General features: G+C 46.9%; 1 protein-coding gene across 1 annotated transcript in view; it reads left to right on the top strand.

Moving 5' to 3' along the window:
- Nucleotides 1–19,137, top strand: part of SRRM4 (serine/arginine repetitive matrix 4) — a 123,047-nt gene that overhangs the window by 61,458 nt on the left and 42,452 nt on the right. The window contains exon 2 of the mRNA XM_082203349.1: nt 17,234–17,374. Coding sequence (XP_082059475.1) covers nt 17,234–17,374 — 141 coding nt within the window. The remainder of the gene's footprint in view (nt 1–17,233; nt 17,375–19,137) is intronic.

Consider the following 19,137-nt stretch of genomic DNA (forward strand, 5'->3'; position numbering starts at 1 on the left):
TGCGGCGGCAGCGGGAGGCCCCATTAGCTAAAGTGGTACCTCAGGTTAAGAACAGTTTCAGGTTAAGAACGGTCCTCCAGAACGAATTAAGTTCTTAACCCGAGGTACCACTCTACTCTGTGTATTCCTTGCCAAAGCCCTCGATACTCCATGCCCCTTCCAACTCTACAGTTCTATGATCTATCTATCTCTATCTATCTATTTATTTATCTATCTATCTGTTGGCTTTTGCTGCCCAACTCCCCAAGTGTCTGAGCCCCTAAGTTCATGACCAGTCACAGTGGCGTAGCGGGGGGGGGGTGCAGGGGGGGCGGCCGCACCGGGCGCAACATCTGGGGGTTAGGGTTAGGGGGCACAAATCCACGGGTTAGGGGGTGCAAATCCACGGGTTAGGGGGCGCAAAATACTTGCCTTGCCCCGGGTGCTGACAACCCACGCTACGCCACTGATCAGTCAGAGAAGAATGAATGGAGGCAGGATCTAGGGAAAGCAAGGCCAATCTTTATTTTTATGTTGAAACAGAGTGCTGGATTTCTCAGTGCTGGATGTATGTATAAGCTAAACAAGCTATAGCTTAGGGCCCCACTCTCTTGCGGGCCCCCCAAAAATTAAAAGGGGGAAAAACTGGGTGAACATTCTCAAAATATAAGATAAAAAACAAATAAAATCAAACCTACATACAGCAAGAGCGTTTTGTGTTGTGTAGGCTCCTATTTGTTATGTGCAAATGGCTTTAGATACCTATTAGTACTACTACTACTAATAATAATAATAATAATAATAATAATAATAATAATAATTTATTTATACCCCGCCCATCTGGCTTAGTTTCCCCAGCCACTCTAGGCGGCTCCCAATCAAGTGTTAAAAACAGTACAGCGTTAAATATTAAAAACTTCCCTGAACAGGGCTGCCTTAAGATGTCTTCTGAATGTCAGGTAGTTGTTTACCTCTTTGACATCTGATGGGAGGGGGTTCCACAGGGCGGGCGCCACTACCGAGAAGGCCCTCTGGTAGCCTCACTTCTCGCAATGAGGGAACCGCCAGAAATTTATTAGGTCCATAAATTACAATATAGCATATATTCAACACAAAAACAGCGACAATTTGTTGTTGACGAAGGACAGCTGGACATATAAAGGGCCCCATTTCCTTCAGCAGCTTAGGGCCTCATCAAACCTAAATCCGGCCCTGCTTCCACGCCTTTCAAGAAGGTAAGAAAGACCCAGAACAAAGTGTGCAGGAACTTTTAAAGACTTTTGACATTGCCCAACCCCTTAGCCAAAGACCACCTTAAAAGCATCACACATACATCACAGAAAGAGGTGGTCCACCACAGAAATTTGAGAGTGTGGCCGTCTGCCAAGATCCCTGATAATGTTTTGCTGATTGCATTACCTGGGCAGCCTGGCCATTCTTCTGAGATGGTAAATACTGTAGTTCTTGGATCCAAGTTACAGGCATACCCTATTCATACACAAATATGCCCTTCAAACGAGGGTTGCCATATTTCAAAAAGTGAAAATCCAGACATAAAAGTTGTTTGGGGGGGGGGGTTGTTTGTTTGTTTTGCAAAGTTGTTGAGCTTCCGACATGGGCTGCCATATGCCTGGGTTTTCCTGGACATTTTTACCGGTTTTCAGAAATTCCACCCAGACCCTATTTTTGACAGACAAATCCTAGATATGTCTGGGAAATCTCAGACGTACGGCAGATAGGATTTGTAAGTGAAAATAACTACTGGGAAAGGTTTCTCCAGGATATCTCCTTCTGCAGAGGAAATATTTAGAGTACCGTATTTTTTCGTCTATAAGACACCCCCCTGTATAAGACACCCCTATTTTGTGGCAACTACCAATCACCAGTCTACCCTCGGCACTATCCGTGTATAAGATTCCCACTAATTTTTGACATTATTATTTTGGGGGGGGAAACTAGTATTATACAAGGAAAAATATGGTAATTAGAAAAGCCAAGATGGCACTGGGAGTTGTTTGGTGTGCTAAAATAATGTGAAGTTTTCTCAGGGAATATTTCTCATATATATATATATATATATAGAGAGAGAGAGAGAGAGAGAGAGAGAGTCATACCTCGGGTTACAGATGCTTCAAGTTGCGCGTTTTTGGGTTACTTTCACGCTGAAACCCGGAAGTACCGGAATGGGTTATTTTCGGGTTTCGGCGCTTTGCGCATGCACAGACGCACCAAATCGCAACCCGCATATGCGCAGATGTGGCGCCGCGGGTTGCGAACGCTGCAGGTTGCAAATGTGCCTCCCACATGGATCACGTTCGCAACCCGAGTGTCCACTGAATATATACACACACGCACAATATATATATATATATATATATATATGCACATTTCATTCATATATAAGTGCACTCGCAAACCACCCATATCCAACCCAACATGGCTAACTCCCAGTCTCTATTTGGTATTTTTTAAAACCAACCCCCTCCCCCACAAAATCACCATCGCTGGCTGCAGATCCCTCCCTCCTTCCCCTGCCTGCTGTTTTCTAGTTTATCTCTTCTTTAGCACAAGCCTTCAATGCAGTAATCCCCACCAGGTAGGTTTTGAAGCTCCACAATTCCTTGATATCTCGGCTCCAGGAGGGGGCCTGCCACTGACGGTGCTGCCAATACATGGTCTCCCTCCCAAAAAGGAGCGGCGGCATTTGTTTTTTTCCAAAAGCAAAAGCGATAAAAGGTGCTTGTTAAAAGTTAATTGATCCCCCACACACACCCCGTAAAAAAAGGGGGGAGAAAGGAGCTTAGAAGGCAGGCTGTGAGATGAATATAATAGCCAAATCAAAATCCCCACTGATGTCACCAGCGTGAAAATCATGAGAACTTGACGGACGTTTATTTTACTTCCTTTCATTTAATTTGAAGGGCGAGTGGTGCATTCTTTGACGCTGTTGTTTCAAGAGGTTCCCCCTGCTTCGCCTTCCACTCTTCCTGCCTTAACGCTTTCGAATGGATAATTCCTTCTTTGGAAGATAAAACTCAAAATGAATTTTAATGCACGCTCCAACTGTCTGTGCAGTGAGAGTTCTAGGGGTGCAGGAGGGTGTCCGGGTTTTATTTCCTTAGGAGTTAGGGTTAGGGAGATGCATTTTAAATAAAAGGACACATTCTACTCATGTAAAAACACGCTGATTCCCGGACCATCCACGGGCTGGATTTAGAAGGCAATTGGGCCCAATCCGGGCCCCGGGCCTTAGTTTGCCTACCCATGTTCTAACGTTTTGCTCCATCTTCCATGGGACAGCTCTTCAGATATTTGGTGATGCCTATCATATCCCCTTTCAGTCTTCCCTTCTCCTGGCTAAACATACTTAACTCCCTCAAACATCCCTCATAAGGCTTAGTTTCCAGACCCTTGATCACCTTGGCTGTCGATACCCTTCTTAAAACAGCAAACCACTCCCTCAATCAGTCCTGTTTGGCAACACAAAGGAAATATAAGAACTTCTCTTTTCCTCTCCTTCCATCTCAGCTGGAGGTGGTGTGTGTGTGAACAGGAGGGGAGGGAATCTGCGATTGCTTGATTGATACTATGCTCAGGGATCCGTAGTCTCTGATGTAATTACACTTATGGGTTTTGTGTGATAAGAAGATTAATCAGCCCATTACACCAGAGCTGTTTACCTATAGATGAAAGTAATTGAACAGAGCAGTCATACGTTGCCTGCCGATGCTTTGCATAGCTACCTGCAAGCCTGTTTGCTGCCTCCTGCCTCATTTTAGAAAGAGAAAGAGAGAGGTGTCAGGCCTTAAGCCTGTTTGGAACCAGCACTTTGGAAGTCCTCCATCTTACCCCAGATTTGAAGAGATGCTCTAGGTGGGGGCCTCCAAGCTTCAGTCATTGAAACCTGCAGAGGATTCTACTGCTGAAGTTGTCAGACAGGTTTCTTTGTAAGGCAAGGGCCATCGCAATGCGCTCTACGTGGGGCTACCTTTGAAGGTGACCCAGAAACTGCAACCAATCCAGAATGCGGCAGCTAGACTGGTGACTAGGAGCGGCCGCCGAGACCACATAACACTGGTCCTGAAAGACCTACATTGGCTCCCAGTACGTTTCCCAGCACAATTCAAAGTGTTGGTGCTGACCTTTAAAGCCCTAAACAGCCTCGGTCCAGTATACCTGAAGAAGCGTCCCCACCCCCATCGTTCTACCCGGACACTGAGGTCCAGCCCCAAGGGCCTTCTGGCGGTTCCCTCACTGCGAGAAACCAAGTTACAGGGAACCAGGCAGGGGGCCTTCTCGGTAGTGGAGCCCTCCCTGTGGAATGCCCTCCCACCAGATGTCAAAGAGAACAACAACTACCAGACTTTTAGACAACATCTGAAGGCAGCCCTGTTTAGGGAAGCTTTTAATGTTTGATGCATTACTGTATTTTAATATTGTGTTGGAAGCTGCCCAGAGTGGCTGGGGAAACCCAGCCAGATGGGCGGGGTATAAATAATAAAAAATTATTATTATTATTATTATTATTATTATTATTATTATTATTATTATTGCTGGTCACTTAAGTGTCCTCATCAACATCCCTAAAGAATGATCCAGGTTGCAAGAGTTTCCTCCAGGCTAATAGGTGCTTTTTCTCCATCCCACTCCCTGCAACCTTGTAGCTAGGTAGGAGTACAATAGCTGGAGTGGTGTGTTTGAGCAAAGCTAGAAACAGACTGGAAGCTGGATACACAGAAGCTTGCTTGCTCTGTGCTGGGTCCAAAGCTGCGACAAATGGAGAAGCAAGATCTGTAGGGCCGACAATGCTGTGAGCCCCTCCATCTCATGCTCAGGTTGTAAAAGGTAAAGGTAAAGGGACCCCTGACCATTAGGTCCAGTCGTGGCCGACTCTGGGGTTGCAGCACTCATCTCGCTTTATTGGCCAAGGGAGCCAGCGTACAGCTTCCGGGTCATGTAGCCAGCATGACTAAGCTGCTTCTGGCGAACCAGAGCAGCGCACGGGAAACCTTCCTGCCGTAGCGGTACCTATTTATCTACTTGCACTTTGACGTGCTTTCGAACTGCTAGGTTGGCAGGAGCAGGGACTGAGCGACGGGAGCTCACCCTGTCGCTGGGATTCGAACCGACGACCTTCTGATCGGCAAGTTCTAGGCTCTGTGGTTTAAGCCACAGTGACACCCGCGTCCCGTGCTCAGGTTGTACATATGTGTAAATAAAACCATGCATGCTAAAGGCACCACATATTCCGCTGTCCTTCATTCCAAGGAAACTGAACCTGGATAGGCGCCAGGAACCCCGGATTCTCTCGCCGTTCGAAGATTGGCATGGCTTGTGACACTGCCATTTCTGGATTTCCCATGATTCTCATAAAGCTAGGTGTAGTAAGTATAAAGCATGGATTGCATGCGGCTCTAGGAAGTAACAAATGTAAAGGAGAATTATTAATTATTAAATTAGAAGGCATTGGGATTAATTTATGTGTTGCTGTGTTCCCGCTGCAAAGTGAATTTGTGCATCTCCTGTATAGATTTTACAAGGAGGCAATTTGAGAGTTTGCATCAATTCTAATTTTAGGATTATTATTTTTTAATGAAATTAGAGTTCTTTAAATGGTTTTACATACCGCGTAAAGAACTTAAAAGTGTATATTTATAGTGAATGCAATAATATATAGATACAGGTGATAGGTTTGATGGAATCGTAGAATTGTAGAGTTGGAAGGGGCCATGAGAGTTATCTCCACCCCTGCAATGAAGGAATAGACGATAGATAGATAGATAGATAGATAGATAGACAGGCAGACAGACAGACAGACAGACAGACAGACAGACAGACAGACATATATAGATGATAGATAGCAAATTTTATTTTATTTTATTTTATTATGACTGGGACTGTCACCCCACTCAGTCCACTTGCCAACCCTACCTACTTTGCCAACCTCCCCCCCAACCACCCTTTCCTCCCTTTCCACCTCACCAAACCTCCCTCCCTTCAGACATGGGTGACCTAAGCTAATATTCCTTCCAGACATGCAACCCCGCTAGGAGAGAAATAGCTCTAAGTCCTCCAGAGAACAGGGAGGAGAGCATGGGCAGCTTGAGGGTTTAGCTTCCCGCTTCTGCTAACCAAGATGTTGGAGAGCTTCAGGTCTGGGGGCCAAATGCCTCTCTGCCTGGCCCTTGGAATTATCCACAGGCCACACCCCTTTCTAAGCCACACCTCCTTTCCCTAAGCCACACCCCTCCCTGGCCCTATGCTTTCGCCTAGCCAGAATGCGTCCTTGAACTCCGATCGTGCCTTTTGCTTGCTGAGATGGAGAAGGGTGTATAGCAACGAGCCTACTGTACAGGGCAAAATCTACATTAATTGCTCCACTCATTCCCCCACTCCCAAGCCTGCCTGCCACTGACATGTGGCCCCCGGAAGATGGCCCAGGAGGGAATGTAATCACTGGGCTGAAAAAGATCCCTTTCCCACCACGCTAACCCATCCTGTGCTTTAAATACCCGCCTTCCCAGAGAAAGTATTGAAAAGACACCTTGCATGCTATAAATATTGTGACAAGGGTGTTCAGTACCAGACGTATTACCTACTGTGGTTGGAATATGTTCCAGAAAATGCAAAGTGGGGATGACAGAATCTGATCTAGGATGGTTTTAGCAGCAGCGCAGCTGATTTCTCTGGCCCAGTGATGGTGTAAATCATGCCGTGATCCCCCTCTCAAAGAAAGGCTGGTTGTGTAAACTATGGGAATGATTGCAGCCTGTTTTAAATCAAGGTTTGATAGTAACCAGCTGTATACGTTTCAAAACAAGCATTTATTTCACTCCGGAGAGATCATCATGGGCAGGCGTACCGTTTGGAAAACATGCTGGTGACGAGCAGGGAAATATTTTGCCGTGATGTAATGGAATGTGGTTTTACTTTTAAAATTTCAATTAAGAATGCCTTCTTCCGTCTCGCTGCTTTCAAAGGCTCCCATCAGCAATCCGGCTTCTTGGTTCGGATCCGCAGCTGTTGGGTCTGCCAACCAAGTTAAGGCCCTTCACTGTGCTTAGGCCCCATCTGCAATGTACATTTAAAGCAGTTTTGCATCACTTCAAATATCCCCAAAGAATTCTGGGAAGTGTAGTTTTTTTATGGGTGCTGGGAGTTTCGAGGAGAGACCCTTAGTCGCCTTCATTTGAGCAGCAATTCGCAGGGGGTTTGTGAGGAAAGAAATGTCTTCAGCAGGTGTCTGAATGATAGCAGGGTTGCCTCAGCTCAGAGGGGAGATTATTTCATAGGGAGGGTGCCACAGCAGAGAAGGCCCTGCCCCTGACTGCTTCGAGGTGGGCTTTTTCAGGCTGTGGCAAAACAACGGACACCTCATTCGCTGTCCTCAGTGACCAGGCAGACCGATAGGAGAGAAGAAGATCCTCCAGGTAGCTGAGTCCTCTGTCTTCTGTGCTCCCTCCATTGTGAAAGGCTCTCTTATTTATTTTTTTAAAGGAATGGATTGTGTTGCATTATACACTGCAGATGGCATGGTAGATAGCGAAGTGTTAAGCTCAGCCTCTATTGTACAAGGTGGGCCTGGGAGAGAATACACAGAGCAGGAAGAGGGAACAATTACTGGAGGAGGATCCCATTCCAAGTAATTTATATCTCGGGCGACTTGACACTGATTGCAATTCAAGCTATTTTCTTTAGAGCTCGATGTTCCTGCCATCGCCTCGTTCCGGCAGCCTTGCAAAGACTCGTTTCATCACGTTCTGTCCATAAAGCTTTTCCTCCCGTCTTATCTCTGCACAATAAACCCAGAGTCCAAGGGGAGGTGATAAGCGACAAAAACCTTTCAAAAAGGAGAAAAAAAGAGGAAAATCTCAGGGGTGCGTGAGAGCGAAACCATATGAAACACTCTGCTGTGACACCTGATCATTTTATGAATCCGACAAGCCTCCCCGGTGAATGAGTGCTTGAGGAGAGTCGCAGACGCTTGTTATGAGCCATCCAATCTATGCACGGAGGAAGGGAAATGAGCTCAACTTTATTTTTCCCCCTAAAGTCAGTGATTAGGTGCTATAATTAAGAAAGCATTGTGCCTGATTTCTAATCTTCCTCCCTGTTTAAAATTTAATTGATTTCCCTCCCGATTGAATCCATCTGCATCCATCTTTATAAGGCCCTGGGTTCTGAGCTTGGAATGAGGCAGTGTCTGAAAGAACTGCTCTCGATTTGCTCAAGGTAGGACGTGGAACTGTCCCAGGCAGGGGCGGGGCTACCGTCCGCAGGGGCGGGGTAAGCGTCCCGGGGGGGCGGGGCAGCAATGCCCCCCCTCAGGGATAGCACCTGGGGTAGACCACACCCACTGCACACACACGCTTCCTCTGCCAGTGGTCCCATTTAGGGGATTTTATTATTTTTCAGCATTCTAACAGGCTCACTCCTGCCAACCTAGCAGTTTGAAAGCACGTCATGTGCAAGTAGATAAATAGGGACCGCTCCGGCGGGAAGGTAAATGGCATTTCTGTGTGCTGCTCTGGTTCCGGGTCATGTGCCTTCCGGGTCACGTGGCCAGCATGACTAAGCTGCTTCAGGCAAACCAGAGCAGCGCACGGAAACGCCGTTTACCTTCCTGCCAGAGCGGTACCTATTTATCTACTTGCACTTTGATCTGCTTTCGAACTGCTAGGTTGTCAGGAGCACAGACTGAGCAACAGGAGCTCACCCCGTTGCAGGGATTCAAACCACCGACCTTCTGATCGGCAAGTTCTAGGCTCTGTGGTTTAACCCACAGCGCCACCCGCCTCCCTTACACAAAGTTACTTGATAGTATCCTACCCTCCAACATTTCTCCGATGAAAATAGGGACGTCCTATTCAATGGTGATTATGATAATTGTTTTCTTATTTATACCCCACCCATCTGACTGGGTCACCCCAGCCACTCTGTGAGGTTTCCAACATATATAAACACATAATAAAATATTAAACATTAAAAAAGAGAAACTTCACTATGCAAGACTGCCTTCAGACGTCTTCTAAAGGTTGTATAGTTACTTATCTCCTTGGCTTGGGGTGCCCTCCAACATTTCTCCAGTGAAAATAGGGACATTGTGGGATCAAACCAGAAACTGAGATGGCTTCTGTAAATCCAGGACTGTCCCTGGAAAACAGGGACACTTGGTGGGTCTAGAGAAATTTCCCTTGAACTTCATAGGGCTTTCTCTGAATAGGAAGGCCTAGGATTGCACTGTGAACAAGCCTTGTGTACAGAGCATACATGCCGAAGGAGAAAATCACCTTGACTGTTTAACCTGTGTAGATAACATTGTGGTTACAGGCAGAGCCAACACCATTAAAACATTTTTGATTTTTTTTATGTATATAAAAATGCTTTTCGGTAATTTAACCATCCTAAATATATCCACGAGCAGGTATTGAATCTTTGCTGAGAAATTTTCACCTAGCCTTGTCATATTCCAGTTCATGAAAGCATGGAAAGTCTGCTTTGCATATTATGCAAATTGCAATGCAAATTTTTGCTCTGATTCTGAGTGGGAAGTGAACTGATTTGAGTTTTTTAAAAAAAACAACGCAAAAAGTAAAAACGCAAGAAGTTGATGAAGCACTGGGTTTCTGTATCGCAACACAACGCCGAGCTAGACTGACCTTTGCCATGACCTGACGTGCCCTTTGCGGAGGGTATCTTGGAATGAAAATCCAAACCAGAAAGTGATCAGAGTTAAGCGTTTTAGCAATTATTCCTATAGCAGCAGTTTCAGGCACTGTTTGACAGCACCGAGGCTCCAACTCTGCATTGTTATTTCTGGAGCAACTCCCCCTATGAGGAAATGTTGATTCAGAGAATAGGCAAGTAAATGGATAAAATCAAAGAACTGTAGAGTTGGAAGGGATCCTGAAGATCATCTAGCCCAACCCCAGGTGTCCCATATGGGAATCAAGCCTGCAACCTTGGCGTTATCCGCACCATGCTCTAACCAACTGAGCTAAATAGAGAACCCCTTTCTCTCTCTGTCTGGACAGCCAATGTTGGAAGATTCAAGACAAAGAACAGAAAGTACTTCATGCGGCCTATAATTAGCCTATGGAACTCACTTCCACAAGAGGCAGTGAGGAGCACCAACTTGGATAGCTTCAGAAGAGGATTAGATTCACGGAGAAGGCTATTGATGGCTACTTAGATGAGGCTGGATAGCTCAATCAGTACAGCATGAGACCCTTAATCCCAGGGTTCGAGCCCCACTTTGGATGAAAGATTTCTGCAATGCAGGGGGTTGGACTAGATGACCCTTGTGACCCCTTCCAACTAACTCTACATTTCTATGTATTTACTAACCATGATGGCTATGCTCTGTCTCCATGATCTGAGGCACTAATGCTTGCGAATACCAGGCGCTGGAGACCGCATAAATGCTTTTCATGGTGAAAGCAAAGGTTCCTCAGCTTCCTGGCTGATCTAACCCTACTTTCCTTCCAGAAGTCTCTCCTATTTATCGACTCCTATGAGCCATATTTAGCCCAAGGCTCACATTTTAACTAATGCACCCTAATTGGTCATTAACCCAGGTCACCGGTTCCAGAAAACATTTCAGAATTGATTCCAAAAGACTTAGCTTCAAAAGGGGTTTTAGTTTTAAATGGGGCTTTCAGAGAAGGTCAGGCATCAATTAGCTGGAACGGAAGAACCTACAAACTTTGTTGATTACCAATAGATGTGACTGTATGATGTCAGCCCCTATGGAGAAAGCTTTGCGAAGAGTGACCTTGGGTAGTTTCATAAACAGAAATGGGGAAAAGGACAGGAGCCCCAAACTGGTTAAATGAGGTTAAAGTTAAACTGGTTAAAGTTGAATGAGATGGTGTACCACTTCCAGTTGGGACCCGGGCACAAGCCCCAAATCATCCACAAACACCACCTGTGGAGGTATCATGGGAACAAAAATGTCACTGGTTGATCCAGCTGACAGTGGGGCTTGATCCTGGGTCCCCACTGGTCCCACCTGGACAAAGTGTCTCCACTACTGCATGTAGCTTACCCAATGCCAGTCACTGGTAGGAACCTGCCTTATGCATAGTCAGACCATTGGTCCAACTAGCATGGGTGGTGCTGTGGTCTAAACCACTGAGCATCTTGGGCTTGCCGATCAGAAGGTCAGCAGTTCGAATCCCGCGACAGAGTGAGCTCCCGTTGCTCTGTCCCAGCTCATGCCAACCTAGCAGTTCGAAAGCACGCCAGTGCAAGTAGATAAATAGGTACCACTGCAGAGGGAAGATAAACGGTGTTTCCATGTGGTCTGGTTTCCATCATGGTGTTCTGTTGTGCCAGAAGTGGTTTAGTCATGCTGGCCACATGACCCAGAAAGCTGTCTGTGGACAAACGTCGGCTCCCTCGGTCTGAAAGCGAGATGGGCACTGCAACCCCATAGTCGCCTTTGACTGGACTTAACCATCCAGGGGCCCTTTACCTTGTTACCCAACTAGCTCAGTGTTGCCCACATTGAAACCCTGGCAGTCAAACAAGAGTCTTTCCTTGCCATATCTGGAGATGTCAGAGTTTGAACCCAGGACCTACTGCATGTAGATTACATGCTCTGTCACCGAGTTACACAGCCTTTCTTAATGCAGAATTTTTGGTGGGCACAAGGAATGGGCACTATAACTGGCTTAAAACTGCAGACCTTCCAGAGGCACCTATTTTACGGCATTGCACTTATTTGGGTGCATGCAAACTGCCTGAGCATTTATACGAATGCTGTGCATAATCTCTCTCACACTTGCACCCAGCAGTTCTGGGGTGGGGTGAGAGGAGACCAAAGCATCCTGCGAAGAACTTGAACCCGAGTTTGCATATTTCCCCTCCCCATCTATTTTCCTTTTGTGTTGATTCTTTCTAGATTGTATAACCCTGATGGTGGGGACTTGTAGACTGCTCCAGTGGCTTTTGGGGGAGGCTGAAGGGCAGGAGAAGAAAGTAATATTTAAAGAAATAAGAGGAGAAAAGATGGCGCAGCTGTGTAAAACCTAACTGATATGCAGAGAGATGCAAACTATGATCTAAGCCAGAGGGTTTCAACCTTTTTGAGTCCACGGCTCCCTTGACCAACTCCATTCTTTCTGTGGCACATCTGTGGGGCTCAGGAGCCCAGTTATGCCACTCCTTGCCTGCAGAGCTCACAGCCTCTCACCCCTTTTCGAACACCCTCCCCTGTGGGGTGTTCCCTCAGCCTTCCCTCCTCTCCTTCTGGTCCTGCCCCACGCCCACCCCCATGCCCCAAAGAGAGGTGCCTCTTCACACTGCCCCACAGGGGCCTAGGAACCTGCCTGTCCATTCCCAACAGCTAGGGCTGGTGGACTGGATAGCTGGGCTCCCTTGCTTGCTTGCTTACTCCGAGGCCACCTCAACTTCTGGCAACCAGCACCCCCTGGCCAGCCCCAGAGGCACCATTCACCTATGGAGCTTGTAGCCAGGACTGCTGCAACACACAATTGTGCAAGGCTTTGGGAGGCAGAGACAGGAGAGGGCATCAAAGGAGGGAAGGAAAGAAAGAAAGACAGAGACCAGTGTTGCCTGCAGCACCCCTGACCATCATTCAAGGTGCCACGGCACACTGGTTGAAAACCACTGATCTAAGCAGAAACACAATGTGGATTGTGACCAAGTGGACCATGTGGTTCCTCAACTGGCTGCCCAGGTACACAATGAGGACTGGCAACATGAAGTGCCTGCTCACTTTTCTTAGGCATCTTGACCTTGAAACTGGCCTTGGACCAGCCAGTCCACCCAAGAGAAGATGCCTCCAAAAAGAGGGCTGTCCCCCCTGTGAGGTAGGAGACTGGGGCACCCTACAACTCACATTCCGTGGGTTTCTTCTCCTTTATGAAGCTCTGTGGAAGACGCATGCATCAAAGCACGAGCTTCTCCTGCAGCATCCTACTGGGTTTGATTATGTGTTCCTCTGCCCTCCAATACGCCATGCCCCTTAACCAGCACATTCTCCAGAGGCTGAATTTTGAAATCTGCCATTCAGGCCGCAGAGCAATATTCTCCCCTTGATTAACTGCAAGTCACTCAAGCCGGGAAGATCATCTCGGAGGTCCCTCCTGCTGGCATTTCCAATTGATGTGTCTTTGTGATGGGAAGGTGTGCCAAAGGGCAATCATATCCCTCGCTGCTGCTCCTCTGCCTGTGAGGACAGGGACTTTGTGATTGTAAATTAAATGGGGGGAAGAGAATGAAAACAAGATCTTGCATGCTCTCGTTGGACCAAGCGTGGCTTCTCGCTGCGCTAGCCAATCAATTGTGACTTTCGAGTCCCTCTTAATGCCTCGGGGCTTTCTAATAGGGATGGATGACTCAGTCCTCTTTGCAGCCCGTGCCAATTTTGCAGGTGTTCCTTCACAAAAGACCGCTCCATCCTGATCAGTCTATTTGTGGACCGCAGCAATTTCACAGGCGTTCATTCACAGACATCCGCTACATCTGCAACAGTCTCTTTGTAGCCCTTTCCTGAACCGCCTTATAAGCCTTATTGTGAGAAGGAGAAAAAATTGAAACTGCCTAGCAAACTCACTCAGAGCCAGCACCGTCCCGCAGCAGAATGAAGCAACCCAATTCAGATGGTACCATCTTCAAGAGCAGTGATGAGGTCACTTGTGTGATGCCCCTGTTCCACATGCAGAAAGTCCCAGGTTCAAGCCCCAGCAAAGATAGAGGTGCCCTACTTTGCGGCAAAAGTATTCCCTCTCCCCCCCTTTTTTCCCTTTGTTCAGCTGTCAGTCTGAAGAAGAGCTACGGGCAATGTGAAAGCTTGCTCACTCCTTGGTGAATTTCGATTGGTGTTTTTTTATTTCTGTTTTTGTGTCCCACCCCCCCTCCCCCGGGAATATCTGTGTGGTGTTACTCTGGCTTTGGATGCAATACAGGCAGTGCGCCATCTCTGCATGGAGAAAGGGGCAGCCCTCCCCAATGTACTTTTAACTCTACAGTTTTTTCCCAGCATTTGCTAAATAGCATATTTGTTTCCTGGGTTAATTCATAGCTGGCCTTAGGACGACGTAGTGCTACAATTGTGGAGCAAGCTCTGAACTATTCCCCCAGGGGTGGAGAGCAATTATTGATGCAAATAATTGTTCCCCAATCCCATCAAAGTCTGCTTTTGCTTCAGCCCAATATTCTTTTTCATTGATTCCCGAAGCTCCCCTGAGCCCTAAAATACTAGTAATCTCTTTGGGCTGGATTCTTGCAGAGGCAGATAAATGGCTGTGTGCGAGTGCGTGTGCGCGTTTCCTCTTTGCAGACTTTCATGTTTGTGATGGGAAATGCATTTGCAATTTAATATGAACGATTATTCTAATCTTAAAGGAAAGGATTATCGCAGAACTCCCTGCAGGAAACTTAATCGAGGAGAATTGCCCAAAGACTGTCCTGGCTGGCAGGCTGAAAACCTTAACAGGGGCCCTTCATATGGAAAAAGAATGGAGTGCCCTGGGGTGGGTGAGATGGAAAACAGCATGGCTGGCTGGCTGGCTGGCTGGCTGGCTGGAACCCTAAAAAGGACCACTCTACACAGCAACCTTGGCATGGAAAAGGAATAGAGTGTCCTGGAAATAATGGAATGGAGCCTCCTGGAAAAGGGCATGGCTGGCTGGAAACCCTGAGCAGGGGTTTGCCCAACACAGCAACATTTTTTTTGTCACAGGTCCAACTTGTGATTTTCCTGCTCCTCTTCATTCTCCAGACCTGGTGATGTCTGTTCCCAGCCCGCTCCCAACATCTGTGACTCACAGCATGGCATGTCACCCTGACAACCCAGCTTTCTCTTTGGGCTGCTTTCCTGCTTCCAGGAAGGCTATGCATGGCTGGGGCTCCCAGACTGTCATTAGTTGCCATATCGCAGCACAAAAGAACTGCTTGTTTGCTAAATGCTTCCTGACAAGACCACTGGCTTGTGCAAATCTGAAAGTGTGTCTCGGCTTCCCAGTACCCCAATCAATCTGCGGGGGTTGGCCACTCAATGCCTCCACCCCAAGCCCTCATTTCTTAACGGATGGCTTGATTTGGTTTAGCAGCTTTTCATCCCAGCTGCCAAACACAACTTTTCTGGGAGCGAAAGAGGTCTGGAAGCTGCAGTACAGGACCAGAAGGGGCAATGTGGCAAACAGATGTGCTAAAATTAAAATCTCAGGCAGCCATAGATTCTTAGACACCACCAGGGCCCTCAGACAACGTCTGTACTATCTCTCCTCCCTGGATTTGACATCATTTGTCCTCCAGCTTGGTGCTTTAAAAATACAGTGGTACCTTGGGTTAAGAACTTAATTCGTTCTGGAGGTCCATTTTTAACTTGAAACTGTTCTTAACCTGAGGTACCACTTTAGCTAATGGGGCCTCCCTCTACTGCCGCACGATTTCTGTTCTCATCCTGAAGCAAAGTTCTTTACCCAAGGTACTATTTCTGGGTTAGCAGAGTCTGTAACCTGAAGCGTTTGTAACCTGAAGTACCATTGTAAATAAATGCATAGGTGAGCAGGAAAAATGCTATTGTGGTTTCCAGGCACTCCTGTACCTTTAGGTAAATGATTCCTTTTTGGAGGTTCCGCTAACTTTATGGCTTTTTAAGGATTGCAGCTTCCCTTAAGTGCCTCAGGTCAAGTTCCTGTCCTGGAAGAGTGGGGTAACACCTGTGGAGGAAGCTCTGGGAATAGATGTGGAGCTGTAACAGTGTGTTTGTGTGTGTGTGTGTGTGTGTGTGTGTGTGTGTGTGTGTGTGTGTGCGCGTGCCTGCCTGCCTGCCTGCCTGCCTGCCTGTGTGTCAGAGAGAGAGATACTCCTGTCACTGGAAAAGCTGAAAACGAATCTTCAAAACTGCACCCTCAACTACTGCTTTATTACTCCCCACTCTTATTTATTATTGAAACTCATTTGTTTTTGTTTTAAAAATTAATACTTTATTACTGATCTATTCAGTAAGTGGGATGCCTCTGTTCTGCCTTCTGTGATACTAAAGGGTTCTGAATGTATATCACAAGTACCCATGTGTCTTTTGGACTGCTTTGAATATGCTCTGAACCACCTCAAGCACTGTTTTTACAGAACAATCTCATGGAGACAGGAAGGGGGGAATCTGTAGCAAGAGAGTCACCAGATCCACAGCCCTGACAGTGCAGGCATGGGAAAATCTTTGGCCCTACAAATGTTGCTGGACTCAATCCCATCACCCCTGGTCATTCATGCTAACTGGGGCTCACGTGTGTTGGAGTCTGACCACATGGGCTAGATCAGTGTTTCCCAAACTTGGGTCTCTAGCTGTTTTTAGACTACAACTCCCATCATCCCTGACCATTGGTCCTGCTAGCTAGAGATGATGGGAGTTGTAGTCCAAAAACAGCTGAAGACCCAAGTTTGGAGAACATTGGGCTAGATGGACTGAGTGGTGGCGTGGCTTGGAGACCCACAAAGGATGTGAAAACGAATTCCAAACACTTCTAGGTCGGGTCAAAGACAAAGAAAATCAGGACCGTGGACAGCTCCCAGTGGCTCTGCTATCTCTGGTGGCCCTTTGCTGCAACATCTTCCCACGCTCAGGTAGCAGGAGGCCCTGGGAGGTGTCCATGGTCCTGATCTGCTTTGCCTTGTCTTTGACCTGATCTGGACGAGCCTCTGGCATCCATTGCCACTTCCTTTGTGGGCACCGACACCTAGCAGTACAGGTTAAAAAAGGTAAAGGGACCCCTGACCATTAGGTACAGTCGTGACCGACTCTGGGGTTGCAGCGCTCATCTCGCTTTATTGGCCGAGGGAGCCTGCGTACAGCTTCCGGGTCATGTGGCCAGCACGACTAAGCCGCTTCTGGTGAAACCAGAGCAGCACACGGAAACGCTGTTTACCTTCACGCCGGAGCTGTACCTATTTTTCTACTTGCACTTTGACATGCTTTCAAACTGCTAGGTTGGCAGCAGCTGGGACTGAGCAACGGGAGCTCACCCCATAGTGGGGATTTGAACTGCCGACCTTCTGATCGGCAAGTCCTAGGCTCTGTGGTTTAACCCACAGCGCCACCCACGTTCCTAACAGTACAGGTTAGGCAGATCCAAAGTAAATTGGTAACATATGGCAAGATGGCCGTGGTCTCTTGGTCCTGAGAGTTCTCTGCCCCATGGAGCTTGCAATAGAAGCCCCCCTGCCCCCTACACCTGTGAATGTTTCACTAACAAGGTTCTTCTTTTCCCTCCTTCTTTTCCAGCACTGAGGCACTCAGCTGCCTTCCGCTTCCAACAGACAACAAGCACTCAGAGGAGCCATGCCAAACTCAAGAGACCTCTAGCACCAATGGCTGTGTGAGGTTGAAAGACAGCCAGGAGTACGCTAGGCACAGATCATGCAGGTAAGACTCAGGGCCTAAGGCCTCTCCAGATATGGCCCTCTGGGTCACTCCATCTGCCCCTCGGGACTCTCCACAAGCCACAATGCTTCTCCACAGCCCACAACTGCTTTGTACCTTCCTTGAGTGTTTTTTTCCTGGCTGGGATGTGTCCTTGAAGTCTGATCATGCCTCTTGCTTGCCTGGGTGGAGGAGAGAATGGGGGTTAGTGTGTGCGGAAACTAAGCCTTCTGTACAAAGGTAGAATTCACATTTGTTGTTGCCACTTAAGAACATAAGAAGAGCTTGCTGGATCAGGCCAATGGCCCATCTAGTCCAGTATCCTGTTCTCACGGTGGCCAACCAGATGCCCGTGGGAAACCTGCAAGCTGGACATGAGCACAAGAACATCTATATCTATATCTATATCTATATCTATATCTATATCTATATCTATATCTATATCTATATCTATATCTATATCTCTATCTAGATTATATATATATATATATATATATATATATATATATATATATATATAGTAAAGGGAATTGGGGGTTGCTTGTGCGTAGAGGGTGCGGATACTCTAGGCAACGTTCCCTGGCTAAACCTTTCCCTGGCTGGACAGCCTTTACTCTGTGGCTGTGTCAGTCACTGGCAGAATCCGACAGTGGGCGTTTCCTGAACTTCCTCCAACATAAAAACTCCTTTACACCAAGTCTCCGCCTAGACTCCCTGCGCGGAAGTCTTTTGCGCAGAGTGGGCGTGGCTAGCGGAGGTCCTGGACTCTCCCCGCTGGTCTCTGAGGAAGAGTCCTGGAGCCCTCTCTCCGAAGTCCTTCCCTGCTCCCCTTCCTCCCAGGTGTCACGCTGATTTCCTTCCCCAAAGGAAGTGTTCTCTCTCCCTCTGCTGGTCCCTTCTCCCGCATCGTCGGGGAGCCTTACCTCCACTCTTGGCTCCGATGGCAGTTCCCTGACATATATATATATATATATATATATTCATTTTATAATGCAAATAAAGAACACAAACAAAAAAACAAACAATACAAACAAATTCTTGTCATATCCTTATTTTTCTAAACATTATTAAGTGGGCTTCCCCAGGTTCCACCTATCTGATTTTCATTTTACTTCATCTTTAGCAGTTTACATATATCATAGTTTCTAACCATCTTTTTTTTTTTAATCACACTTAAAATAACTTCACATTTTATCATTTACAAATAATACTATTTTAAAATACACTATCTTCTAACCCTACAGCCGATATCTACTTCCAAAGATTTAAATATTAACATATTTTTTTCAAATATTCCTTAAACTTCTTCCACCTCTCTGGTCTCGGAGTCTCCCTGTCAGTTTGGCAAGTTCCATATAGTCCATCATCTTCATCTGCCATTCTTTGATAGTTGGTAAATCTTGTTTCTTCCCATTCTTCACTAGCAATATTCTCGCAGCTGTTATGGCATACAGAAAAAAAGTAACATCCTTTTTGGGGATTTCACCCCCAGAGCACAAAAACATCTATCCCCCTCCTGTGGCTTCCAGCAACTGGTATTCAAAAGCATTGCTGCCTCCGACTGTGGAAGCAGAGCAGAGCCTCCACCAAGCCTCAAAGCCATTGATAGCCATATCCTCCATGAATCTGTCTCATCCTTTTTTAAAGCCATGCAAGTTGGTGGCCATTGCTCCTTCCTGCGGGGGTGAGTTCCATAGGTTAACGATGCGCTGTGTGAAAAAGTCCTTCTTTTTATCTGTCCTGGAACCTCCCAACATTCTGACTCG

Source organism: Podarcis vaucheri (assembly GCF_965113315.1).
Source record: "Podarcis vaucheri genome assembly, chromosome: 16".
Classification (NCBI taxonomy): Eukaryota; Metazoa; Chordata; class Lepidosauria; order Squamata; family Lacertidae; genus Podarcis; species Podarcis vaucheri.